This window comes from Eptesicus fuscus, chromosome 17 (assembly GCF_027574615.1).
Source record: "Eptesicus fuscus isolate TK198812 chromosome 17, DD_ASM_mEF_20220401, whole genome shotgun sequence".
NCBI lineage: Eukaryota > Metazoa > Chordata > Mammalia > Chiroptera > Vespertilionidae > Eptesicus > Eptesicus fuscus.
The window spans coordinates 50,550,240-50,577,180 of record NC_072489.1 but is presented as its reverse complement, the minus strand read 5'-3'; the positions used below and the strand labels follow the sequence as shown (position 1 = coordinate 50,577,180).

The 26,941-nt window shown below is 46.9% G+C and overlaps 1 protein-coding gene across 1 annotated transcript in view; it reads left to right on the top strand.

Annotated features, from left to right (window-relative positions):
• The window catches only part of GPAM (glycerol-3-phosphate acyltransferase, mitochondrial), a 32,870-nt gene extending 14,171 nt beyond the window's left edge, over positions 1-18,699 (top strand). The window contains exons 9-21 of the mRNA XM_028149424.2: positions 428-527; positions 835-1,047; positions 2,850-2,963; positions 4,086-4,171; positions 4,928-5,043; positions 6,925-6,995; positions 8,408-8,672; positions 9,235-9,377; positions 10,710-10,787; positions 11,409-11,549; positions 12,871-13,060; positions 14,113-14,171; positions 14,818-18,699. Of these exons, the coding sequence (XP_028005225.2) occupies positions 428-527; positions 835-1,047; positions 2,850-2,963; positions 4,086-4,171; positions 4,928-5,043; positions 6,925-6,995; positions 8,408-8,672; positions 9,235-9,377; positions 10,710-10,787; positions 11,409-11,549; positions 12,871-13,060; positions 14,113-14,171; positions 14,818-14,934 (1,693 nt within the window). The 3' untranslated portion in view covers positions 14,935-18,699. The remainder of the gene's footprint in view (positions 1-427; positions 528-834; positions 1,048-2,849; positions 2,964-4,085; positions 4,172-4,927; positions 5,044-6,924; positions 6,996-8,407; positions 8,673-9,234; positions 9,378-10,709; positions 10,788-11,408; positions 11,550-12,870; positions 13,061-14,112; positions 14,172-14,817) is intronic.
• Positions 18,700-26,941: the final 8,242 nt, after the last annotated feature.

Here is a 26,941-nt window from a genome sequence, read left to right as displayed (position 1 = left end):
TCACAGAACACTCTCTGAGCAATATTTATTTGCGAAATTTCTCCAAAGTAGCTTCTGAAACATCACATTCATTTTGTAGTGAATGTGCCATAGGAAGATTTTGGGAGGTCTGAGGGTCAGTGTCTTGAGAGCCCGGACAGGGTTTTGAAGTTCAGCCGTATTTCGTAATCCTCTGAAACTCTGTGGCATGGACTTCGCAGGGTGATGTGTCAGTTAGGCTTCTTCTGGCTGGGAGCCGAGGTGGTAGAGCCGCAGTATATGGAGTGAGGCTCCGAAGGCTGACCAATAACGTCAATGACCGGAAAATGGGAAAATGTCCACGTGCTTGCTGTCAGTGGCCCCGGCAGCACGTGGTTTATAGTCACCTGGCGAATGCTTGGAAGTAACTTGGAATTTGAGTATTCTTTGTAACTTTTTGAATTTCTAGTACCTTGATCCATAAGCTTGGGGGCTTTTTCATACGACGGAGGTTGGATGAAACACCAGATGGACGGAAGGATGTTCTCTATAGAGCTCTGCTCCACGGGGTACGTCTCATCTCTAATTACCTTGAAGCCGTTATGGTCGTTACCACAGTAGATGGAAGAAGAGAGACTGTTGTCTGAGTAATTATTTGATTGATTGTTGCTTGGGTATGGGTTTGATGATTACTTTTTATCATCACCAAAATACAGCATTAGAGGAGCTGCCCTGTTAATATTTGTGCGAGTGAAGTATTTTGTCGGTAGTGAAGTTATGTAGGCTTTTGCTTTTTGTTGCTAAGGTTTACTTTGCTGAGCCTTCTGTAAGTTGGGCATTCTTGACCTCATATGTGACTTTCTCCTGATGTCCCAGCACATAGTGGAACTACTTCGGCAGCAGCAGTTCTTGGAGATCTTTCTGGAAGGCACACGCTCCAGGAGCGGGAAAACCTCCTGCGCTCGGGCAGGGCTCTTGTCCGTGGTGGTAGATACTCTGTCAACCAATACCATCCCCGACATCTTGATAATACCCGTCGGCATCTCCTACGATCGTATCATCGAGGGTCACTACAATGGCGAACAGCTGGTAAGAGCACTGCCTACCCCAGCTCTTCTTTGCTTTCAGGTCTGTTGCTTTTAGAATTGCCTCTTTTTAAAGCTTTGTAGGAAACACGGCAGGGTGGGTGTGGGGAGTAGCTTCCGTCTCCCGCCTCAGCCCAACTGGTGGTGCTGATGCGGTGCTTACCTGCACCTGGAGGAGGTGACATGCCTAGATGTTTCAGTGCTGGCCGTGGTCTTGGGATTGGGAAGTGAGAGAACATTCGGCACTGCGGCCATCTCTGCTGCGGGGGAAAGGGAAGGCTGTGAGGCTTCTTCCCAGGACGTTACTGCTTATGTGCAGATTTTTTTAACTTTACCAGAAGGACTGGTGGGATCCTGTTGACAAAGCAACTATAAGTTAATTTGAGAAATGGCAGTAATGTTTTTTTATAAGCTTCTTACTGAAGTAAGTATAAGAGTTATAGAAGAATGCACAAATCATAAGATGGAGCTTGAATTATCAGAGTGAACAACCCCCTGTAACCAGCACTGAACTCAAGAAAATACTCTCAGGACTCTAGGAACCCCCCTGTGCCCCTCTCATTGCTGTCCCCTCAAGGGTAACCACTTACCTTGACTTCTTAAGGAGTAGAGTAGTCTTGCTTATTTTTTAATTCAATAAATGGCATTATGTATTGTGTGGTCTTTTGTATCTGGTTTCCTTTGCTCAGGCAGGTATTTGTGCGATTCATCCTTGTTGTTGCATTTGCTTAGCTTGTTTATTCTCATAGTATTCCCGTGCATGAATATGCCATAGTTTATCCTATTGTAGAAAAACAGTTCGGGTTCTGGTTTTTGACTGATCATTTCTGTACAATACTCTTGATGACCATATGTGCATTCTGTGGGCATGTATCTAAGAATTTGGAATTGTTGGGTCATGAAGTCTATACATGTTCAGCTTTCGTAAATACTGCCAAACAGTTTTCCAGAATGCTTTTACCAACATACCATTCCTGTCGGCATTGTGAGAGTTCCAGAGGAATTTAGTGTTGTCCTTATTTAGTGTGGAAGTGTTGGGCAAGGTGCTTATTTCAGGCCTGCTGCCCAGAACATGTCAGCAGCTCAAGGACCCTTGATAATTGGAGGCTTTAAAAGTTAAGTGATCGACACAGATTATTATCTGTACCTGTTGTGAGATTTCCCCCTCAAGTTTGTTAGGTGTCTGCTCTGAATGTGTGTTCCACTCACGCTGACTGTCTCATGAGGTCATATCTGAGTCCTGCGTCCATTATCTGGCCGTCATTGTGCCATATGCATATTAAATATTCAGTAAGTGCTTACTGAATGAATAGTTAGCTTAAAGGCCACCGTGGGGCTGGATTTGACCCTCGCTGCCTAATATTAGGTATTTGGACTCTGGTGATCATTAGGCCTCTGATAAGTGACCTCTTTGACATCTTATTTTTATCTGAGCACTGCAGAATATTGTTCAACCTATGTCATTTTTATCCATCATTAGTTTGCAGTTGTGTTTTTGTGAATGCTGTAAATAGTGTGCTGAATGAATTAGTGTTAAGTGTTTGGTTTTTCATTGACCAAATCACCTCTCCGGATGACATGATTACATCTTGTAGACTCCATGAATTCTAAATATTCTGACAGGTCTCAGTCAATGAATACTTATTTCCCGTGTTCATGCGCTCTTGTTTTTTTTTTTCTTCAATATGAACCATGAAAAACAAAAGAAACAAAAAAACAAAACACTTTATTCTTTGGATAACAGAATGTTTGCATATGTGTGAGCTTTATTTCTTACCATGTCATTCTTTCAAAATTGGAATTTAGGGAAAACCTAAGAAGAACGAGAGCCTTTGGAGCGTAGCCAGAGGCGTCATCAGAATGTTACGGAAAAACTATGGGTGTGTCAGAGTGGATTTTGCACAGCCATTTTCCTTAAAGGTGAGTGTCTGTTGGAATGAAACTGTTTTAAAGCATTGGGGTAGCTCGGGGTCAGGTCTGGGCCCTAGTCCTGCCTGCCTCTAGTCCTGCTTCTGTCGCCTCAGTTTCTTCTCTTGGAAAATGAGGACTATGTCAAGAATGGCATTTCCTAAATTTTTCCACCAAAGTGCACCTGCTAACAAAGGACAGTAAATATCTTATCTTTGGGCGACATTGGGTTCAATGTTTATTGCTTTTTTTTTAAACTCATGAGACTTTTGCATATTCCTTTATAATATATATCAATATTTTATATCGTGTTTTTGAATTGCCTTTAGGGGAAGTTTTTCAAAGCACAATCCTTAAAAGCTGGGCCCTAGTCAAACTAGGATGAGGCTCTGATTTACCGAGTGGGATGCAGGCCCCTCGTGTTCTGAGGGGTGGGGCTCTCCTCGTGGGAAGCCTGGGACTGCCGGGCCCCTGAGGTCCTGGTAGTATAAATTCCTAAGATTTTTCCAGTTGGTTAAAGAGAAAGAGAAGAATGGGTGATGGAGTTGGGAACCCAGGGGGTCAGGGACAGAGTCCTGCTCCTGCTCTTCCACTTCCTGGTTTTATTCTAAAAGATTCTGATTACTGTGCTAGATGCTTTCTGACCTTAATGCTTCCAATTCTTAAGAACCCCATCATTCTTACTATTAAAAAAAAAAAGATTGCACAGCTTCTCTCTCTTGTTATGATTTGCTTTTGGGTTGAAGTTCTTTTGAATATTATGTGACCCACAGGTTTTCAGATTTCCTTTATAAAGAATGAATGGTTATGTCAGTTACCAGTAATAATATTGGGGATGTCAAATAATTTATTTAAGATGTGAGAAAAGTTAAATGTTCTCCTTTAATTTATAAATGATTTTGCTTAAGCATCATTCTGCTCTTTTTATTTTCAGTTCTGAGATTTCGTGTTTGACAGCATCCTCCGGGTCATTCTGGACTCCTGAAGATGGTTTAGGATATAAGAAGTAGTTCTCTGTAGCATAGCTGACTTGATGAAACAACTCCCTTTTTACTTTTTGGAGATCGAGTATATTTTATATATGTTTATGTAAATGAGACAGTGAGAGCTAATGTTTGGTTTTTCCCCCTCCAGGAATATTTAGAAAGCCAGAGTCAGAAACCTGTGTCTGCCCCACTTTCTATGGAACAAGCCTTGCTCCCAGCTATACTTCCTTCAAGGTGAGGTTTGGGGGAATTTTTTATACTGGCTAAACTATCAGATATCTATTATGTCTTACATTGCAAAGAAAAATAGGTTAACTTGAATGAGAACATGCATGTTCTTATTTTCACTTCCAACCTTGAGTAACTTTTCTCTTGGTTGTATATGGGATGGTGAAGTGATTTGCTTTCATAGTTTGGAGGTTTTTGACTTATTTGCATTCTAAAATCTATTTGATAAATTTTCCTAAATGTTTTAAAATGAAGTATCTTGCTTTATTCATTTTTTTTTTTCAGCCAGTGGGTTTGGAAATGATGTGTCAGTAGACTGTTTAGTTATAACTAAATAATGTGTTTCCTCCAAGAGAGTGAATTGGGCATAGTAGAGTATATCATGGAGAAAAACAACCCATATAAATAATCTGCTTGTGGTTTAAATTTAGAATATATAGTAACTTACAGTGTGTTATATATTCATTCCTTAGGCCAGTGGTCGGCAAACTCATTAGTCAACAGAGCCAAATATCAACAGTACAACGATTGAAATGTCTTTTGAGAGCTGAAAACCGACTTCTGCGCTTGGGCCACGAAGTTTCAATCGCACTGTACATGCGCGCCCGCACGTGGTATTTTGTGGAAGAGCCACACTCAAGGGGCCAAAGAGCCGCATGTGGCTCACGAGCCGCAGTTTGCCGACCACGGCCTTAGGCCATCATAATTTGCTTTGTGAAAGAGTGGGGTTGTAGAAGTCTAATTTTTAAGGAAACTTTTCAGACCCAATGATGCTGCTGCTGAAGGCGCCGAGCCGTCCCCTGACGAGTCCAGCAATGAGACAGAGGAGTCGTTCCGGAGAAGACTGATCGCGAATCTGGCTGAGCACATCCTCTTCAGTAAGTGGAACAACAGTCTCTGTGGTTTGCGGTGCAGACCGGCGTGGTGCAGGGCAGACCGTACAGGTTCGGGAATCTGCTCTGCTTTGGTTCCACTTCTAGTTCTGGTACCTGATACACAGGTGGTGATAGATGGGTTATTAGCCAGAAGGTGATTGGTGGGGTAATCGAGTAAAACATCTCACACAGTGCCCGATGATTAGTGGGTGCTCATGCTTTAATAGTATACAGCACTGCCACAGTGATTTGTTATCTCTTTTGCTCATGAATGTGCTTCCTTGAACTAACTGGTAGTGCAGCTCTAGGTTTATAGTTGCATGTCCCTCCCCCCTCTGACCCCATGATTATTCGGCAAATACCGAGGGGCCGTTCTGTGTAACGTTTGCGTTAGCTGTGGGGATACAGATTGAGGAGCTAGTGGTTCAGCGCCTACAGAGCCTGTGCTGTTCTCAGGGGGGACGTTGTACACAAACACTGTATGTGGAAGGGATCCAGAGCGGAGTGCGGTGAGTGCAGAGCCAGTCTTCCTTAAGGACCAGATTGCAGTGTCCTGACCTGCGGGAGAGGTGGCTTTATAGTCCTGGGGCAGCATCAGAGTCCCTTGGTATGCAGCCCCGTAGGCTCTTGTCTCCACTTCCTGTTGCCCATCCCCCATCAGCTCCAAATCTCAGCACTTCCTGCAGACATTGGTGTCCACGCCTCCTCTGGCTCCTTCCACTTCAGCTGCTGCTGCCTCGTGCGGGACAGAGCACAGAGCGTTCTTTCTCAGGCACATCTGACGTGTCTCCCGTGCTTGGATTCTGGATGCTAACATAATACATCCTTAATGCTGGGGAGTTGGAAAATAAAGACAAAACCCACTGTCCCAGTAACCAGCGGTGTTGCTGTCTAGTCTCTAAAAATCCTTCTGGCAGTTTTGTCTTGTGCTCTCTTCCATTTGTAGCACAAATATACGTTTATGTTTTTAAAATACTCTTTATAAACATTCTTTTTGATGGCTATAAATATAGAACTGGATACTGTTTTGTTTTTTTTAAATACTGGAGACAATATCAGCTGTGAGTAAAGTATTCCTGAATTCATTATCATCTCAGAAAACTCCCCAATGGTGTTTAGTTCAGATTATTCTACAGATGTTCTCGTATTTGATTTATATGATTATAATTTTCTACAAACTCAGAGTATAGTGTATGGACTAGAGTCATTTCAAATGTATTTACGTCCCCTTCTTCCCCACCTCTGACCTACCTCTGGGCCAGGTTGAAAGAGGAGGTGAAAATACATTGAGCAGCATCACTGTGGGTCCTGTGGCAGGCCGTCCATTTCATTCTCACGCAGCCCACGGACTAGGCAGTGCTCTCATTTGACCCCTGAGGAAGCTGAGGCTTAGGAATTTAAGTAATTTCCCTCAAGTTGTGAAATTAGTCAGTGTAGAAGTTAGGTTTTGAGCCCAGATTTTCTGACTTTCAGTCCTGTGGAATGAGTATAGAAGTACAGTTACAGTAGACTGTCACCTGGGACAAGTCAAGAAATAGCAGTGGGATGTGCCGTAGAGCTCGGAGAACAGGCTCAGGCTTTGGGTCTTGGTATTTTCATAAAGGTGTCTCTAGGTCATTCAGAAACTGAACTCCATTATCCTCAATTGAAGGTGCACCTACCTTAGACTGAATTGTGTTATATGACGAATAGTGATCTCTAATGGCCCAGAACACAGTATAATGTAACTTCCTTTTGACAAATCACCTTTATGGGGAATGTGGTAGGGGACTTTTATAGTTTTAAATACGCCTATTTAAGTATTAGGTACTTTTAAAAGTTTCAGCTCTCTCTATATATATATATTTTAAAAAGTGCAACTAAAGCTCTGTGCTTGCCTTTCAGCTGCTAGCAAATCCTGTGCCATTATGTCAACACACATCGTGGCCTGCCTGCTCCTCTACAGACACAGGCAGGTATGTCCGCCGCGTCACCTGCAGCTAAAGACTACGCATGAGACTGCTCTGTCAGCTGTGCAGATCCGATTCACTGATAGATTTGGCCCACTCCTGGCGAGGACTGTGAGACAAACAGTAATATAAGCTAGGGACCTTGCCCACAGGAGCTTACAAATCCAATGACAAAATCTACATGAAAAAAACTCAGAGACTGTGTTTATGTATATACTAGAGGCCCAGTGCACGAAATTCATGCACTGACGGGGGGGGGGGGGGCATCCCTCAGCCCAGTCTGCGCCTCGTGCAGTCTGGGACCCCTCGCTCCTTACCGCCTGCCTGCTCGCTGCTCCTTAACATTCAGCTGGCTCCTCCTTAGTGCTGCCACAGAGGTGGGAGAGGCTCCCGCCACCGACACTGTGCTCACCAGCCTTGAGCCCGGCTTCTGGCTGAGCAGGGCTCCCCCTGTGGGAGCACACTGACCACCAGGGAGCAGCTCCTGCATTGAACGTCTGCCCCCTGGTGGTCAGTGCGCATCATAGCAACTGGTCGTTCTGGTCATTCCGCTATAATGGTTGCTTAGGCTTTTATTATATAGATATGCGTATGTGTGTGTGTGTATATTAGAGGCCCGATGCACAAAATTCATGCAAAGGGCTCCCCTGCTGCTGTGGCAGCCGCCTCTGTCTCAGCCCCCATCCACTGTGGCTTCGCTCTGGACGTCTGGTCTAATTAGCATATTATGCTTTTATTATTATAGATTATTATAGATACGGTAATAGTAAGGCATAGTTAATGTAAATAACTAAATATATATACATATATATATATGTATATGTATACACACACACACACACACACACACACAGACACACACAGTAATAGTAAGACATACTTTGAGTGGTATAGTTAATGTAAATAAGGCATATTTTAATTGACATGCAGATAGCGAATGGCTTCCCTGCTATTTGATTTGTGTTTAGGACCACTTTCCACCTTCCCACAATGCACCTATGCTATGATGGGACTGGCTGTGTCTGTCATGTTCTCACCAAATACAGTGCCAGTATCTATAGGCACCCAATAAGTATTTGTCAGATAGGTATTTAATAGGGGGAAATTCTTGCTAAAAATAAGCACTTCTTTCAGATGGTGGCTTCTCTCTGTGATCTTATGTGCTCATCACATGTGTGGCTAGAGTGCTCTCTGGATGCGGAATATCAATTTCATGACATTCTGGGGGACTAGCTTTTTAATCTTTTTTTTTTTTTTTTTTTTTACTTTCTCTGCATTGGTGTTGTGACCCTTTTTCTGTATGTGCTGACATGAAGCTGCAGGAAAGCCAAGGCAAGAAAAAATCCTCTGAATGGTCTCTCAGCCTTTTGGGAAGTAGTTTTCCACTGTCATGAGGCCATTTCTGTGTGTTTCTCTAGGGAATCGATCTCTCCACATTGGTGGAGGACTTCTTTGTGATGAAGGAGGAAGTGCTGGCCCGTGATTTTGACCTGGGGTTCTCGGGAAATTCCGAAGATGTGGTCATACATGCCATACAGCTGTTGGGAAATTGCGTCACAATCACCCACACCAGCAGGAACGATGAGTTTTTTATTACTCCCAGCACAACTGTCCCATCAGTCTTTGAACTTAACTTCTACAGCAACGGCGTCCTGCACGTCTTTATCATGGAGGCCATCATAGGTATGTTGGGCCCTGGAACATTTTCATAGAAAATACAAGGGCCTAAATCACCCTGGGGTCTACTTCAGTTTGGATGATAACCCCTGGTTGAGGGAACGTGTTGCTCTATTTTTAAACCTCAAATAAGAATATAATCTGTATCACTGTTTATAGCTTATTTTTACATCTATTATTCAGTAAGTAGCTCATGAATTACGGCATGGTATTACACTTATGATTGAGGGAGAGAGGTAAGGTGTCTTGCTGTCCAGGAGCTGAAAGACTGAGTGAGAGGAGACGGACACGTGGCGGTGATGTGAGTGATGGGGCTCAGTTGTGATCAGGGGCGCAGGGAGAAAGAGAACAGAGGGGACGGGCCCCAGAGGAAGGCCTTGGATGGAGTTGGGATCACATGGACTCATGAGAAGTGAGTCCTGAGGGGATTTACTTAAATTTCACCCTGCAATGCAGGTAATTATTTTTGATGTGGCAGTCTGGTAAGGTAGTCCAAGCTATCTGAGCCAGTTGAAGTTTTCCTTGGAGCTCTGAGACTGCGGCTTCATTGATGCTTGCATCTCCTCAGCCTGCAGCCTTTACGCAGTCCTGAACAAGAAGGGTGCGGGCGCGCCTGCCGGTGGGGCTCCCACCCTGATCAGCCAGGAGCAGCTGGTGCGGAAGGCGGCCAGCCTGTGCTACCTGCTGTCTAACGAGGGCACCATCTCTCTCGTAAGTAACAACTCTCTGCCTGTTCTTTTTTTCTTGAGCATTTTTATGAAAATACGAGTAGCTTGCTGCCGCTTGCCTCAGCTGGCCACCCGCCCACCACTGCTGGTAGCTCTCCCCTGCTCATAGCTCGCTGCCCCGGCCTGTAGCTCCCTGCCCCACCTTCCTGCTCATCCATGGTTCAGTGGTTATGCAGTTGGTCGTTATGCCTCAGGCATGACAGATAATTGGCATATTCCTCTCTTATTATATAGGATAAACCAACTTTGTCTTTTTCTATTACATTCTACTCCTGACCCCCAGACTAATACGTTGTTTACTATGTGGATGTGGCTTTTGGGGTCACTGCTCCAGTGACTGCTTTGTGCCCTTGTTAGGTGTGTTGGGCAACTGCTCGACGTTCTGCACCAGTCAGATCCAAGGTTACCGAGCTCTTATTCCGCATAAGGCACTGGGTCAGAGGTTTGTAAATAATTAACATGCTCACTCATGGATGATGGAACCACAGAAGATAAGAGTCAGAAACAGTCTTAAAATCATCTGCTCAGCCCCATCCTCACTTTATAAATGGGGAGACTGAGGCCCAGCAGTCCTGATGAGCATGCATATTATGTCTACGCACTTGCAGACATTTGTCACGAGGCATACATGTTAAGCAGTAGAGAGAATTCTTTCCTCAAAGTCATCAACAGGTAGAACTCATATTCTAATTAAAGTCTACTGTCCTGCACGTGGGACGTCTGTGAGCACGTGTGTGATGAGGGCCCACCTCCGCGGGCTGCTTCATGGGAGGCATGTTGCTGAGCCTGTTGGGGAATCTGTTTTGCCTCAGCCTTGGGTGGGCAGAGTCGGAAGGGAGAGGGTAAATAGGCTCTCGAGAGTGCCTTTTGCCTTTTCCTGGATCTTTTTTGAATATTGGACATTGTGTTTCCTCATCCACCACCTTTGTGTACAGTATCTACACAAAGCTTTGACAGCTTTTGCAGAGAAATTGTCTTATAAAGAAGAAGAATAGGTGGTGGGGTGTGACAGGCGGCCCCTCTAAGGGCTGCTTCCCTTAGGGTAGGGGGGAGGCTGAGCTTGGGAGCACCCTTTTTCAGATGCTGCCACACTGTGTGCTCTGCCAGTCTGGAGAACGAGGCCTCTTCTGTGGCTTTGCCCATGACCACCCATATTTATCAGGAGGGTGGGCATTGGAAATCATAGGACTGGCCCAGTCCTAAGGTAGATTACATCATGGAAATATTTGGCAGCTACTTTGTACGATGTTTGTTTGTTTTTACTAAAAGAGGTATAGGATCGTGACATTGACCTTGAAATGTCTCTTCTTTCCAGCCCTGCCAGACGTTTTACCAAGTCTGCCATGAAACAGTGGGAAGGTTCATCCAGTACGGCATTCTCACGGTCGCAGAGGTAAGGGGAATCGCTCGTCTTTGTTTGCCTTTGTTTAGTTTAGTTTCTTGCTCTTCATTTCCTTGTCCTTTCCACCAACTACTTTAACCAATATTACAACCACTTATTTTAACCAATAATGACATTAGATCTGTAGTCAAATCCAGGTGAACAGAAGAGAAAAATCAGCGTGGGGAGAGTAAACGTCTTTGGGATTGTGTGACATTTTGGTTGCTTCTGTGTAACTGGTGTTGTCTAAAACACATCCTGACAATTCCGGGTCCTGAAGTTGTTCTAAGATGAGATGTTTTACCTCTCAGTGTGCTTGTAGCCTGCGCATACGCTTTTTTCTCTTTGGAGAGTTTGTTTTAATGTTGGTAAATGTAGTAGAGTGAGTATGGCCTGGAAAAGGGGAAGGTGTTTGTATTTGATGTGTTTGGTAGCTTTCCCCCCGTCCTTTCCTTTGTTCTTTCCTCGCTCTCTCCCGAGTGATTCTGAGTTTGGAGAGGGAGGTGGATGGACCTGGTAAGTGGCGGGCAGAGAGGAGTGGAGAGGGAATGAGAGAAGCTGCCGTGGTGGGTCCAGCTGGCAGTGGCGTGTGCCTGTGCCTCTCTGCCGACTCTTGCTTGTCCCCTGGCATAGCAAGATGACCAGGAAGATGTCAGCCCCGGTCTTGCTGAGCAGCAGTGGGACAAGAAGCTTCCCGAACCTTTGTCCTGGAGAAGCGATGAAGAAGACGAAGACAGTGATTTTGGTGAGGAGCAGCGAGACTGCTACCTGAAGGTACTTTGGGGAAGAATTCTGGAGGACTTTACAGTGACGTCTTGAGGTTCATGTTGCCACTAGCTAATGAGGCTGATAAACTGGGACCCTGGTGACTTACTCATAGCCAGAGCACCCACAACCCAGCGCGGTGCTTTCTGCCTAGTGAATAAAGGCTCTCGAGCTGTTGAATTAATACCCGAAATTGTCCGGCTTGAGTATAATTGAATGGAAGAGGAAACAAGAGTGGACATTGAGAAAGGTGAATGTCCCGGATGGTGCCATTCATGACCTTGCACAGAACAAGCAGGTGCAGACCTGTGCCCACACCCTCACTCGCGCCTGAAGAGGCGTGTTTGTGTTCAGTCACCAAGTAAGGGGGTACCACACCAGCTGTGGGAGAGAATACCACCCGCTGTCCTTGGCCTGGCTGCTCCTTTTGAGTCATGGTCAGTCTTGCCATCCCTTCTGAATGTTCTGCATCAGCTGTTTGTCTTCGATGAAAACAAATCCTATCACAGGAGAAAATTGGGATTTTTAGAAGTTTGGTTGTCCCTCATTTAGAAAAACCAGTTTTGTCTAACTTACCATTTTGGAGATCAGTAATAATGACCCATCTTTTCTGAATACCCTAAGTGGGTACTTCCTCTGCAGTGGGATGACACGCCTAGTTCACACACACACACACACACACACACACACACAGTCAGGAGGTATGGCTTCTGGAGATTCCAAATGACACATTTTTCCATTTGGGGTTTTATTAGTTTCAAGATGGGCCAATGATCTTGCTTCCACACACGAGAGCGGCTTATCTGAACATGCATGTCTTGGGGGGGTACAGGGAGAGCCTCACCATCACCCGTCCTCGCTGGACTGTGGGCTGAAGGACGACACGGGGGGGGGGGGGGGAGGCAGGAAGTGGGGACTAGGGAGGACAGAGATGATCTTGTGATCTTGTCTTGTCATGTGACCTTTTTGTGTCCTTGAGTGACTATTGAGTCAGGCTTCCAGTCCTGTAGAAACTAACCTCAGGACCAGCCACTTTCAGTGATGACAATGTGTCATCATTATGCTATTCAAATACCACGGTTCCTTCTAGGCAGCTGCTCAATGAACGCAAATCTCAAGTCCTGTAAAAGTCAATGACTGCGAAAAAAAACGCATTTCAGCACCGAGAGCCATTTCCCACAGAGGCTCTCCCTGTGCGCACGAGTGGCAGGCGGCTCTGTGCAGGGACCGTGAGAGCCATCTTCTCAGTCACTGGTTCTCCCAGGAGGGTCCCCCGTCAGCCTGCCGTTGCTCCTGTGCCGCCTCATGCGTTGTCTCTGCTCTTTCACAGGTGAGCCAATCCAAGGAGCACCAGCAGTTCATCACCTTCCTGCAGAGGCTGCTGGGCCCGTTGCTGGAGGCCTACAGCTCCGCCGCCATGTTCATCCACAACTTCAGCGGGCCCGTCCCGGAGCCGGAGTACCTGCAGAGGCTGCACAAATACCTCATAACCAGAACAGAAAAAAGTGTTGCCGCCTATGGTACGCATGCCACTAGTTTGGCTTCTTTTAAATCTCTGACTTCTTAGATTACAGGAATGCTAATTATAGGGGGGGAAAAATTGCAAAATTACCCTGACCTCTCACTGTATAGTCCCATCATTTGTGAGGTTCCTGCATGTTGTTGCACGTAGTTGTTTGTTTGTTCTTATTGCTTTGTAGTTGCCCATTGTATGAATATTTAGCACATTTTATTCAGTCATTCTGCTGTTGATGGATATTTGGGCTGTTGGCAGTTCAGAGCCCCTGGGAGTAGCACTCTGGCACAGGTTTGCACACACGTCTTTGGGTGGACATGTTTCGCATCAGGTTGGGTGCATATCCAGGAGCAGAGTTGCCTGGTCACAGGGTGTGTAGGTTCAGCTTTAGTGGGTCCTGCCAGATGCTGCCCACTTGGTGGGCCAGTTGGCACTCCCACCAGCTGTGCCTGCTCAGTTGCTCCACCTCCTGGTATTGTCTGTTGTATAAGAGGTGTGATTGGGGGGGGGGGGGTAGCATTTTATACACTTAGGGTTTAGAACTGAAACTACTGTGAATAGGAATTTTTAGAGACAGAGGGACCTAGAGATAGAGTTCTACCTAGAGAGATGTACAGATCCTGTCTAGATCGGTCACTTTCTAGGTGAGGCAGCCACCCAGCTCACATAGCTGGTTCATGGGCAGAACTGAGTTCGACCTTCTGACCTCCAGGCTTGTGCTCTTTCTGGCCCCACTGCTGCAGGAATCACCCGTGCATTAAACAAAGGGATTTCTACGCATCTCCTTTGATTCTCACAAAACCCCTTTAAGGCAGATGTTTAAGTATTTCTCCTTCCCTTCCTCCCCACTTCCTCCCTCCTCTCCCTTTTTATTCTTCTCTTTTTCTCCTTATTCTTCTCTCCCTTTTTTTCCTTCTTAAACGATGGTAAAGTAGGTTTAACGTGGAGCTGCCCCGCTGCTGACTCGCTCTGATGCTCTGGCCTCCGCACTTCTCACTGTGGATATGGGTTTTGCTGGGCCTGAACATTTGACAGGGTCTCACTCTTTCTCTGCAGCTGAGAGTGCCACCTACTGTCTCGTGAAGAACGCTGTGAAAATGTTTAAGGATATTGGGGTAAGTGCCCGCCCCTGTCCTCTTCCCCTTTGGACCTGGTCTGTTTGAGCCACCTTTGGGTTGGGTGGACCCCGAGGGGGGCCGTTTCTGCTGGAGGCCTTTTTGGGGACGGGTGGGGCATGTTGAAGGTGAGGCCCGCCAGTGCAGATTTCTTTGAAAGTTCCCGAGTTTTGCTGGTTTTCACCTCCATTCTAAACCTGTTTGCATAGAATGTGTCCCTGTGTTTCCAGATGCTCTGGCCGCTGGCCGTGGGTGTTGATGGTGCCCCATGGTCCTGGCTGATTTCGCTGTATTTTACTATAAGTATTGCTAGAAGAATCCTCAGCTGTGCTTTACTTTCTCGTATCACGTGGCGCTGGGTTCCACGGAGGTACCAGTGGGCTTTGTCAGGGACCGTGACTTTATTCCACCATAAATGTTAGAGGCTAGTGCACTGGCTGCCCTCCCCGAAACCAGCACCACACCTGCACCCACAGCCCCCGCCCTGCTCGCAGACACGGGCAGGGGCAGAGCTTGTGCTTAAAGGCAGGAGACAGTTGGCTATGTCTTACTGCTTCTGGGGTTTTCGGACACCAGTTAGGGTTGGTGGCGGGAATGTCCTTTTTTTTGTTTGTTTGTTTGCATTTAATTGAAACTTTCTCTCTAGGTTTTCAAAGAGACCAAACAAAAGAGAGTGTCTATTTTGGAACTCAGCAGCACTTTCCTACCTCAGTGCAACCGGCAGAAACTCCTGGAATATCTTCTGAGCTTTGTGGTGCTGTAGTAACGAGCTGCCAGCAGGTGAAGGGCGTGCATGGCCCCTGGTGGGCTCAGCTCTTTATGGCTCCAGGTGGGAGGTGCGTCCTGTGGCCAGGCCTGCCCTGCCCTGACGTGGCCTCCTGGAAAGCAAGTGCCTTCTCCCCTCCGTGGGCCCGTGACCATCCCGACTCTAAGGCGCACAGCGTCCCGCAGATAACGCTCTGGGGGCCCCCAGCCTCCGCTTGCAGTTCCTAATCAGTAGATTACAAAATGAAATCTCAGAAAAGATTTTGGAGTTTATTAAAGATTTACATTTTAAGTATAACTGTTAAGGACTAATTAATGTGAAGGACAAAAAAATGTAGTTGTACTAGTATTCTTGAACTGAATCTTGGTGATACGTAATGCTGTCGGGGAATTCATTGGTATATTTTCTGATTAACTGTTAATCTTCCTTTAAAAATAATTGTCAACCCAAAGTGCTTTACGAAAGAATGGGCAGGTGTACATCACATCCAGGTATCCCTGTGCTGGCCTGCGCTGGTCAGATTTAGGACGTGTTTTCAGAGCTACATGAAAACACCATGTTAGATTAGGTCAGGGATGGCGATAACATGAAGACATAGCTGACACCAGGAAGTACCTTTGGCTGGCAAGATTCAAGGTGAACTTGGCCAGAAAACTGACTCGGAAAACTTTTGCTCAGATAAAAACGTACCATTGCGTTTTAAATGACCAGCAAGTATTTAGGAATGACTTCCGTTTCCTGGCTGTACCCTTCCCCACCCCTCAGGTGGTCCCTGCCTCTCACAGGCACAGCTGTCCCGGCGTGGTCGGCTCGGCTGGGAGACTTGGTGGCAGAAAGGGCTCTGGCTGAGGCTGCCGGCGCTGGGCTCCCTGTGCTGCACACGGCGTGTGCACGAGCGATCCTGGTCGGGGGCCTGGGACCCACTCGGGCCGGGCAGTGTGCTACCGTGCGGCCTTCGTGGTGGCCTGCTGCCCGGTGAATGGTTGGAGACATTTGTGGATCTTTAGCTGTGAGGCAGAATCAAGGTTCTTTAAAAATTTAACGAGTTAATACGCCTCAACCCTGACGCCACGTAGCAGCAAATCATGAAAACTTGTCTGTTCATAATAGAGGTGCCTTTTTGTGCGTGGGGAGCATAAGTGTTCATTAATTTTGGTAATTCCTGGTGATTTCTTTAAGATGTGATATTAAAACATTTTCTCACAGCTCGTTCCTCCTCTCCAAGGTATTATGGAATGAGGAACTCTCCTAATGAATATTGCATATCGTCTTTGAATTTAATATAGAAGTACTGAGAATGAAGTTTGTGCTTTCATAAGCTTGGATTTTAAACACTAATCATATCTCATGAATATTCTGTGTTTGGGAGAGGGAAGGGCACTGACTGATATTTCACTTTGAATGAAATATCTCGTTTGGAACTCACAGCAATAAGGTTGTGCTGCTGCGACCTCCACTCTTTGCAGATCCCCCGTTTGGAACGTACTTTCTTAGTAGGAACTCGTGTACCATTCAGCTACCGTCAGTGTTGTCGGCTCCGGGGTGGAGTGTGGGCTTCACCTTGTGGCTTCCGTTTTACTAACTGGGCGTTCTGCGTCGGGGGGAACACACGGGGAGGCTTAGTTATCCCCTCGGGTGCTCCCTATGTGGGCCAGCCAACATTTCGCTAGACTCTTGCATTCATCCCCTAAAGATTACTCAGACCGCCTCTCGCTTCTCCGGAATGTCCGGTTGGCAGACTTCCTAGTGGCTGACGCTGCTGCCCAGCTTGTGATTCTGCTGGAGCCGCGGCCGGGCCAGCCCGAGCAGGGACCACGGCTTCGGCTTCTCCGGCTCTGTTTCCCTCTCGGTGGGTTTGTTTTCTAGGAATCAAATCAGATGCTTTGGGAATGCAATGTATGGTTCACTAGGTCTCTCGCCACTCAGCTCACTGTGAGAATAAACACGCATGCCTTTTTTGTAATTAACTGGTGCTTCAAACCCTTTTTAAGGAAGAAAAATCTCAACCAAAGTTATGCTCACCCAAGCAAGCTGACCCTCGCGTTGTTTAGCACAACCCATGCTTCAGGGCCTCGTTTCGAGAACACCGTATCATGACAGTAAGGTTTCCAGGTTTGCTTAGATTTATTCTCATTGTTTCCCCGAAGCGGATGGCTTCCCTGTACGATTAAACAAACTAGGTGCTTGTAAATAATGTATTACAGTTTACTCTGCATTTCTCTGAACCGGAAATGCATGCCTCCGGGGAAAGGCTGTGAGTCAAGTTACAAAACAAACAAAAACTCCAATAATAAACGATATGAAACTGCACTCTTTCAAAATGAGAATGTCCCAAGTCACTCAGAAAAAGGGAAGGACTTTTTGATCTCTTACATTTTAAGAAAAACAAAGGGAAAGAACTAGAGTGGAATGTGTGGGACTAGTAACAGAAATACCAGGAGCCTCCCTTCTGAGTGGAGAGAATACCTGGGAAAGGCCGGGAATGCAGGCTCAGCTGTGGAATTCCCGTCGTACCTGGAGGGAAGCATTTTCCATCATTTTCGGGGGGGGGGGGGGGGCGTGCTCCGGGATGTCGGGGCTGTTCTGCAGAAGAAAGTGTCCCTGGGAAAGCAAGTTTGGCCGTGGGTCCTCTTCCTGGGAACTCCCTGTGCACTCAGCACAGTGAGGGCGCAGGTCTGGGAGGACACAGCCTTTAACCAGCGTTTCCAAACTCAGACCCCAGGACCCTTTCCCCTTCAGGACGTCTGGGAACCGCTCACTGGTTCCCCCTGGAAAACATTTTGGGAAACACTAGGTTAGGCAGTTCTGTAAGGGGCTACAACAGTAACTGAGAGGGCGTTGAGGCATGAACTTCATACATTTAGTGGCTATTTCCTCCCCTACTGACAGCACAGAAAACTAAGACAGGTGGTCAGGCCCTGTCCTCAGTGGGAAGATCAGCCGTCAGCGGTCCCGGCTTTTTCACTGAAAGCAATGAAATTAACACAGATTAACTGGGGTAAAATTTTCATTCAGATTTAGAAAAGAAAAATTGCACAGTTGGATGTAGATTTTTATCCACAGATAGTTCTAGTGTTTAGAAGTGACAGGACCTATGACTGAAGTTTATAAAACTTAATTTGGATGTAAATCTTTTTTTAAAACACTCTTTTTAGGAACTGGAGACTTGGCATCTGGCATTTTAGTTTAATACAAACTAATGATTGCATTTGGAAGAGGCTTTTGAATTTCTTTCTAATCACCTAAAGCACAGAAATGCCCTGAGGGAAGGTATTAAACTATGTGCCTGTTGTATAAAGAAATACTGAATTGTAAAAGGAATTACTCTCACTGTGAAATAACACTGTGTGATTTTGTGAGCAACACTTATTTGGAAACATTAATTGATTTTTATGCTTGTTAATAATGTATTGTAAGAAGCACAGACTTGTAGTTTTGTTTTAATAAACCAAAAAAAAAAAAAAAGAATATATTCTTGATGTCTTGCATTTGTAGTTAAAAGTCCCCTACATGTAATCCATTATACAAACATTTGTTCTTGTTTGACTTCACACAGAACTTTATTAAAATGCTTTAGAAGAAACTCTCTTACATAAATTGACAAGCCTTCGGTGAGTGGTTTATTACTGACTCAGAGCTCTGGAACCGTGATCAAGCACCCGGGGAGGTAGGCATATAGCTACGTCTCAGCTGTTGCTCCCCTTAGAAAATTAATGTTCACGTCACAGATACGTTCTTTGGGTGTCTGTAAATACTCCTTTACACTCGGTGCTTCTGTCATAGTTTTATAAAGTTGATGAAAATACATACTGAAGTGTTGGTTTTTCCCTATTAATTCATAATAATTGCTCAAAAATACTAGTTTAAGGAAGGCAAGCATATTATTAAAGCACTGTTTTCTGTGGATCCTTATAAAGCACTCAGATGCAGCCTTCTCTCAAGTGAGCACCCTCTGGCAGGGGTGGTCAACATGTGCCCATTGATGCTGCCCGTGACCTTTGGGTGCCTGGCATGGCTGGGAACCTAACACCCAAGACCACCCTATCGCTCTCTGCCAGCCTCTGTCCCTGAACTTTGGACTCGAACCCCTCTGACTTCCTCTGGATGTCATTACCATGACTATGCCTTCACCCTTTGGCCCACTCACTCATTTTTTTTTTTTTTTTGCTTTAGTAATTCTCTTGCTGTCCCCAAACATGACCTTCCCTTATAGCAAAATTCTAACTTTTATGACCACTGTCTCTCTATTATTATTATTTTTAATCCTCACCAAAGGATATTTTTCCATTGGTTTTTAGAGAGAATGGAAGAGAAAGGGAAAGACAAATATCGATGTGAGAGAAACACATGGATGGGTTGCTTCCTGCATGCGCCCCCACTAGGAAACCAGGCCCCGGGGGAGCCTGCAACCGAGGTCCCTGCCCTTGCCTGGAATCGAACTTGGGACCCTTAGGTCTGCAGGCTGGCGCTCTACCCACTGAGCCAAACCGACTAGGGCCACTCTAAGTAGATACTAATTTTGAAGCCTAGTCTAATGTTTAGTCCTGTACTCACTAATTTTAGTCCTTCCCTTTTCTAACACCTTACAGTCTGTCTTGTACTCGTGTGCCTAGTAAAATTCTAATGTTTCTTCTTGACAAAAGGGTGTTTTCTTACCTGTTATCTCAGCAGCCGTGATGTCCAGACTACTTTCTTTCTTCTCCAACTCTTCCTCGCCTCCTCCTCTTTACAAGACGGCCCTGGAGGTGATGCTGGATTCTCTATTTTTTTTTTTTAAATAAAGTTTTGTCTAAAATTTGTATTTTTTTAATATGAAAACCCCCAATGTTTATATATCGGTACAACAAACTATGTGGATCATGTAAACTGCCTCTCCGGGCCATTTCTGTCTTCGCTGCCAGTTCATGCCTTCTGGCCCAGGAGAGAGGTGAAGGGGAAGATCTGCTCACGGTGCCCCTTCAAGGGGCAGCCCACTGGTGGGGGAAGGCTGACATGCTCATCTGGGCTGAAGTCTGAAGCCAGGCTTTACGGAGGCCCCTGGGCAATGTTTAACTGCCAGTGGGCATCCGAGTCAGCCTTTGATGCCCAGCTCAATGCCTAGCCCATGTCAAGGAAAGCCTATGTCAAAACAAGCCAGTATTGCCACTGTCTGTGGGCTTGGTTCTAGTGTAAAAGCTGCTTATGACTCCCAAGTGATTAGAATAAATGAGTGAGCGAAGTCAGCTTCCGGCCTTCTGGGAAAATGCCTTGCCCCTTCGTATTGCAGGTTAGTTGAAAATTAGAAGGAGAAGAACTTGCCCTGCTGAGAGCCCTCAACTTACGAAGCTGAGGTACAGAACTCGGTAGACGTGAGGTGGCCACTTAAGGCAAGAGCCGACATGGGTACCTTCTCTTCTCTCTGGGGTCTTTATAGGTGGGCTCATCCTACACCTAGATCCTTGTCTGCCTGCAATGGTCCCTTTGCTCTCAAAGGGGGCTAGTTTGGATAATAGATTATACGTATACAAACACACACATACGTGCATATATACACATACACCCTCGTGTTTATCACCTGAGAACTTGAACCATCTTCAAATTTACCTGTAAGGAACTGCTGATAAACATCTAACAGCTGCTTCTGGACCCATCTTGGCTCATATTGGGAGACAGCAGAGAAACAGCCCAGATGTTCCCCCCATAATGTCTCCCCTTCACAGACCCCCACAATGTGCACCTCCTCTAGTGCTTTGGGAAGATTTGAGGCCACATTCACACACTTCATCACTTCTCCGTTGTTGCAATGGTGAGCAAAACACCCCCACTTCTATTTGTGTGACTCTAGGTGTGCATGGGGGGTGGCCAAAGAGCTGCCTGTCTCCTCATAAGAAGGTAGAACAGTCATCATGAGCAACTCGAGGAGGGATTGACTGTGGTCTCGGTGGACCTCAATCATGATTGACAGACCAGCAGCAGCAGCTGTACCTGGGAACTTGTTGGAAATGCAGATACTCCGGGCCCCACCCCAGTGCCCAGCAATCTGTCTTAATAAGCCCCCAGTGGTTCCAATGCACATCAAGTTTGAGCACCCCTGCTCTAGACACATTTCCTTGGCGAAAACGGGAGTCTCGCAGCTCTGCACTGTGTGTTCAGGAAGTGGAAACAAGGGAGGGGAAGGGGTGATAAATGTCTTTTCCCAACTGGCTTCTTCTCAGAGAAGAATTAACGCCACCAAGTTCACTTGACCGAATTGAGGTTTAAGACAACGGTGCTTGGACCCTCGATGGACGTCCAGGTGCTCCTACACTGGGACCCGGTGGTCTTGGGCCTGTTCATTGCTTAGCCATCTCTCCAGCTGACAGCACGGCCTCCTGAATGAGTGACCTGCCATCTGGGTGCTTCCCAGCCCTCAGTCTATGAAAGGAAAGTCTAGTTCAAGTTTTCTGTGTGTGAGTTTAATACAGCCTTTCCAATCAGTTTTTGTTATTTTAAGTAAAAAGTATAACAGAAAGAGCATGGAGTTCGGGGAGCAGTAAACCTAGGGTTGAATCTGACTCCCTTTTGCACGTGCAGGAAGACGACCCTGAGCTAGTCACGCCACCTCAGTGAACACAGTTGTCCCCTGTGTTGTATGGAGGTGGCCTCACAGTGGATTCTTGAAGAAGAAATCAGGCGGAATGAAAGCGTTTGGCATGTGTGAAAGAGCTGCAACCGTGTGGTATTTGGTTTTCACTCTTTCCTATTTAGGACAAATTTTCGCTCTGAAAGTAAAATTAAAGTCACCAAGTATCCAGCCCTCAAGTTTAGAGAAGAGAAAATCCCTTGCTCCCACAGTCCGTCTCAGACAGGAGCATCAGTGTTTTGACTTTCAGTCCCATGACCACCAACCAAATGGAATGTGAACAAATAAATAAACAGAATGTTTAGCTCCCGTCCAGTGAAGTAGAGATCATCCATGTGTTGGTGTGGGACATGGAAAATTACATCATGTTGTGCATCTGGAAGGAAGTTCATTGGCTTCAGTAAAACAACATGTTAGACGTGCTCCCACCTAGGAGGTGTGTGTGCGTATTGAGTTAGGCGCTGTGCTAAGCATCATGGGGCAGGTGCTCTTAGCCCCATCTTACCAAGGATGAAACTGAGGCTCAGGGTGACGTGGCTGGCTGAAGACGTCTGCTAAGGCAGAGTCCAGACTTACTCTAGACCAGGGGTCCTCAAACTTTAAACAGGGGGCCAGTTCACTGTCCCTCAGACCGTTGGAGGGCCGGACTATAGTTTAAAAAAAAAAACAACTATGAACAAATTCCTATGCACACTGCTAAGTCAGCTGCTAAGCAGGACAGGCAGCGGCGGCAAAAACACCCGGAGGGCCGGATAAATGTCCTCGGCGGGCCGCATGTGGCCCACGGGACATAGTTTGAGGACCCCTGCTCTAGACCATGGTGACTCACTTCTTTTTTTTTTTTTTTTCTCCAGGGCTCTGCATTTATTTATTTATTAGATTCCCCAAATTGTATGCATGGTTTAAATAGCTGCAGGGCAAAAATACAATAAAATTGCACTAGTTGAAAATATAACCAGTATCAGCAACATGAAAACATAACAGTAAAACAGCATGAGCATATACATATAAACATAGTCATCATTTTAACACTCCATTGGGACAAGCTATATTACAAAGATAGATTGTGTGCCAAGCCCTGAAGCTTAAGCAACTGGGGCTCTGGGGACCCACCCAGTCTTGGAACTCAAGTTGGAATGGTCATCACAGGCTCCTCAGAGAAATGCAGCTTGTCACCCAGGGGAAAATCAACAACCGTTAACGGAAGCTTATTTCATTTGGCACAGTTAAGGAAAAATACAACTCCACGATGGTTTTCTGTTTTTTTTTGGCAGAGGACAACATTTCTAAACACCAATACATACCCAAACCCAATAGACATTAAGAAATAAGTTTAGGGTACTTTTAATTTGTTGTGAAGGGGTGGGATGAAAAGAGGGGAAAAGAAGAAACATAAAAGTGTGTGTGTAATAGTCTACCTCACTTTAGTATAAACTTTGAATAGTCAAGTGAATGAAATAGATGCATAATATATATATATATATATATATATATATATATATATATATATAAATGCATTATAAATCTAAGGAATCTTGGAGATGTTTCCCCTTTCTATTTATGGTTTAAATGATTCAAAAGTGATCTACGTAAACTGGATATCTAAGCATATCCGAATCTAGTTGAAGGCCTTTCTGGATTCCCAGTTGCCGTTAGGGTTAAATCCAAACCATTTAGCATAGCATACAAGGCCATTCAAGGTCTAGCCATGGCCTCCTTTTTCATTTTAACTTTATCCTCTCTTGGCATCACACACTACACAAAATTTTATGACTGCTGTTGACTTTGTTCAAAATATATTTTGTTCAATGCCACTTTTCCCTCTGTCGTGACTCACTTCTTCCTGGGGCTTTCCAAGCTCTGGGCCAATTGACAGAGGCCTGGGAGGCAGGGCAGAGTGTAGTACGTCTTGTCAGGACAGGGTGGGGTGGTGGTGGTGGGGATCATGTAAGGATTCTTTCCCTTCATCCCACCCAATTTCCTCTTCAAGGATCCGTTGTGAGATGGTTCTCATAGAACACAGAGGACAACCATGCTCACCGAGGTGACATGGAGTTCGCAGAAGCCCTCTGAGACTGTGCCTTTGAGGTTGAAGAGGCTAGAATTTGCTGCCATTTGTTGCATGTTTCTTAAAGCCAAAACTCAGCCGTGAAGAGCACATGTGTTGGAGGGAGTCATTGGGAGGACAAGACCTCTGGTTGACCAGAGATCAGGATCCTGCAAAGGGGGGCTCCTTCCCCATCCCTGGCCTTGGAATGCATGGCCCGCTCACTAGTCCTGCACTAGCAGCTGTTTCAAGGACACAGCCGTGAGACAGGAAGGTGGTGTTGAGACCATCTGGACTGTGCAGGTGACCGAAGAGCCAAGTTAAGGCCTCTACGTAGACTTTTATGATCCTGCCAAGAGGGTGCAGAGATCTGCTTGTCTTGTGGCTGCCCAGGTCAAGCCCGGTATGTAAGAGCCTTGCTTAGTAAGACTGCCACCTGCCCACCTGGAGTGATGGCTTCTTCCTTCCCTCTCTCCTTACTCTGTGATCGAGGGCCAGTTTAAGACCCAACCATATGATAATATTTTTATTATTCTGTGTGCCAGCCCCATGCTGACCACTTGGTGGTGGTCCTAAAGCAATTACTCAAGGTCACGCTGCTGAGGGCTGGGGACTAGGGGCTGGCTTTTAGACTTGATCTTCAATACCGTGTTTTACAAATGCTCCGTGGGGGCCCTCGGCATCCCTGGTGGGTCCAGGTCTGGAAGAGAGAACAGAACACATTGAAACCGAGTCTGCAGATGGAGTTACTTTGGAAGGTGCTCTGAGCGCAGGGCTCGCTTTGAATTCTTCTCCTGTGTTCACTGGGTTGGAAAAGCCGCTGTGTCTTGTGGGAAGACAAGGGAGACACCACCCTGTACACTCAGGCTGCAGTCCTGACCCCTCTGACGGGTCAGGGGGTATATTCTTCTCTCCAACGCGATGAATGAATCACTTCTAAATCTGAAATCCTGTGACCAGAATGATATTAACAGGGCCACGGTCACCACATTTGTGGTGGGATAGGAATGGGGGTGGAGGGAGAAATAAGGGGGGGTGGGTTTGATGCCTTCCTAGACTCTCAATTCCAATAATTACAGGCTGTTGTTGTTCCTTGTGATTAAGCCCCTATCTAGAGGCAGTGGTGCTTCCTGATTACCTCCATTACTTAAAGCCCGCCTCCCGGGACCCACATATCTGCCTCAGCGTGCAATCTGGGAAGTGGCCACAGCTGCTGTGGGAGGGGCAGCCGGGCGGGCATGGAGGTGCTGGATGAATGGATCCATGACTGGGGTTTCGGGAAGCTGAAAAGAAGGCTGGGCCTCGGAAGTCAAGGGTGAGTCCATTTCCATGACTTTCTTAGGGTACAGCACCCCAAACTGCCAACAGACCAGAGTTTGGACAGGTAGGGTCCTGCGCAGGAGTCCGGGGTCTTTCGGGTTAACCGTGTTTGTGCCGTGCTTGCAGCTGAGGTGGTTTTTGCTTGTGATTCAGCCTAGAATCTGGCAGAGGCCGCCTGTTCAGATTCCAGCCCTGCACTCGCCAGCCAAGCGCCCTTGACCCTCTGTTTCTTGATTAGCTGCCCCCACATAAGAGGGATACAATGACATAATGAACCTTCACGAAACATTTCGCACCAAGCCTGGCACACAGTAGATGCTTTATCAATGTTTGCTCTGTTAAGAGTCGGTCTTTCCCCGTAACTCAGAAAGTTTTGGCAGCGCCCTCTGCTTTTTCTGCCTCCCCATGCCCACTGGCTCCCTCGGCCAGGGTTTCTGGAATTCTCTGACAGACGCTATGGTAGCCACGGTGGAGACGGGTTCCCCGCCCTCTTCAGCCTTCTGGGCATCAGGACGTTTCAGAGGCGAAGTTGCTTGAATCTGACCCACCTGCCCCAGGGTGCAGGGTGTGGCCACGCCGCGCATTCCAGCTATGTCCACCAGGTGGCGCTAGAACTCCACCAAGGGCTTCTAGGCCCAGACCAGGGGACTAAAGTGTGCTTCCCAGGAGGGCCTGGGGGTCCTCCTTAGCATTGGGGCTTCTCTCGGACAAATGAGACCTCAGGATGGATCCTCCAAGTGGAGGGAAGGGAAGAGAAGAAGTGGGGAAGCTGGGAATTAAGGAGCAGCCATGGGGCCCAGGTCTCCTGTCTTCATCTCCATCTCCCTGGGATGCCTGGGTGAGCTCCTCTTTGGTCTCCCTACCCACCTCTGCCTTACAGTCCATCTTCCATGAGCCTTCCTGCCCCTCTGCTAGTGACCCCCTGAGGCCTCCATGATGCCCTGTCCTCTCTTTGCTGTTGCTCTGTTCACCTCTGTCAAACCCGACTCCTCCGGACACCTCCCCCCCCACCCCCCCACCCCGCCCGCTCTGCACCTTTGCTGCTGCAGTTCATCACCGCCTTTGTCCTTGAGTCACCCGGAGGTGACTGTTCCTTCTGCTGAGCTCTCATTCCATGACCTTTTTAATTTATTCATTGCAGCATTCATTGAGCGCCGACTGTATGCAGCAAGGGGCTGGAGGTACCGCAATGAAGGGTACTGACACCTGCCTCTCAGGCAGCTCCCGTTCTAGGTGGTGGGACGGGTCCGAGGAGCAGACAGGAGTGCACACCGAGTGCTGACTGTGATGGGGGCAGCGGCTGAAACTCATGGTGCGGGGGGTGGGGGGTTGGGGAGGGCTGTAGGGTGTTACTGTGGGATGTGGGCTGGAGAAGTCTTCTCCCAGCAAGGTGAAGGCTGAGAAAGCCAGCTTTGGGGAGAGGCCAGGGAGTGTGGGTCCTTCCTGCAGGGGGACAGGGACAGTCTCTCCCCCTACTGGGCGGTAGAGGAGCTGGCGGGAGGCTGGGATCCAGCAGCTGAGCCAAGAGGGCGCGGAGCACAGGCAGGGAAGCCAGGGAAGGGACACCATGGAGGCACCAGGTTTTGAAGGGTGTGCACAGGGGCCTGGTGGGAAGGGGAAGCAATGAAGCTGCAGCACAGAGAGAGCAGTGGCGCCTGGGACAGGGTGGGGAGGCGGGTGGATTGTGATGGACGGGCAGAGGGATGGGGTCCAGAGTCACGCTGAATACTAACTCCAGTGGCAAAGTGACAGCTTGAGCAGCCTGCTCTGTGTGGGCACGGGAGAGGCAGTATGTCGTGGACCATGGATTTCACATTTGATTGATGGACTCAAAGCTCCTTGAGGGCAGGGACTATGCTTGATTGACCAAAGCGTCACGAAAAGGAATTTTTGGCGTGGCCTCCCTTCGGCAAACTTCTGCAAAGCTTTGACACTGTTGGAAATATAGGACCCAATGGGTGAAGCAGGCCCCTAGCTGCCTGCCACCCGCTGTCTTAGGAGCACGTAGGGATGCTGCAATGGTGGCAGAGGGTGAC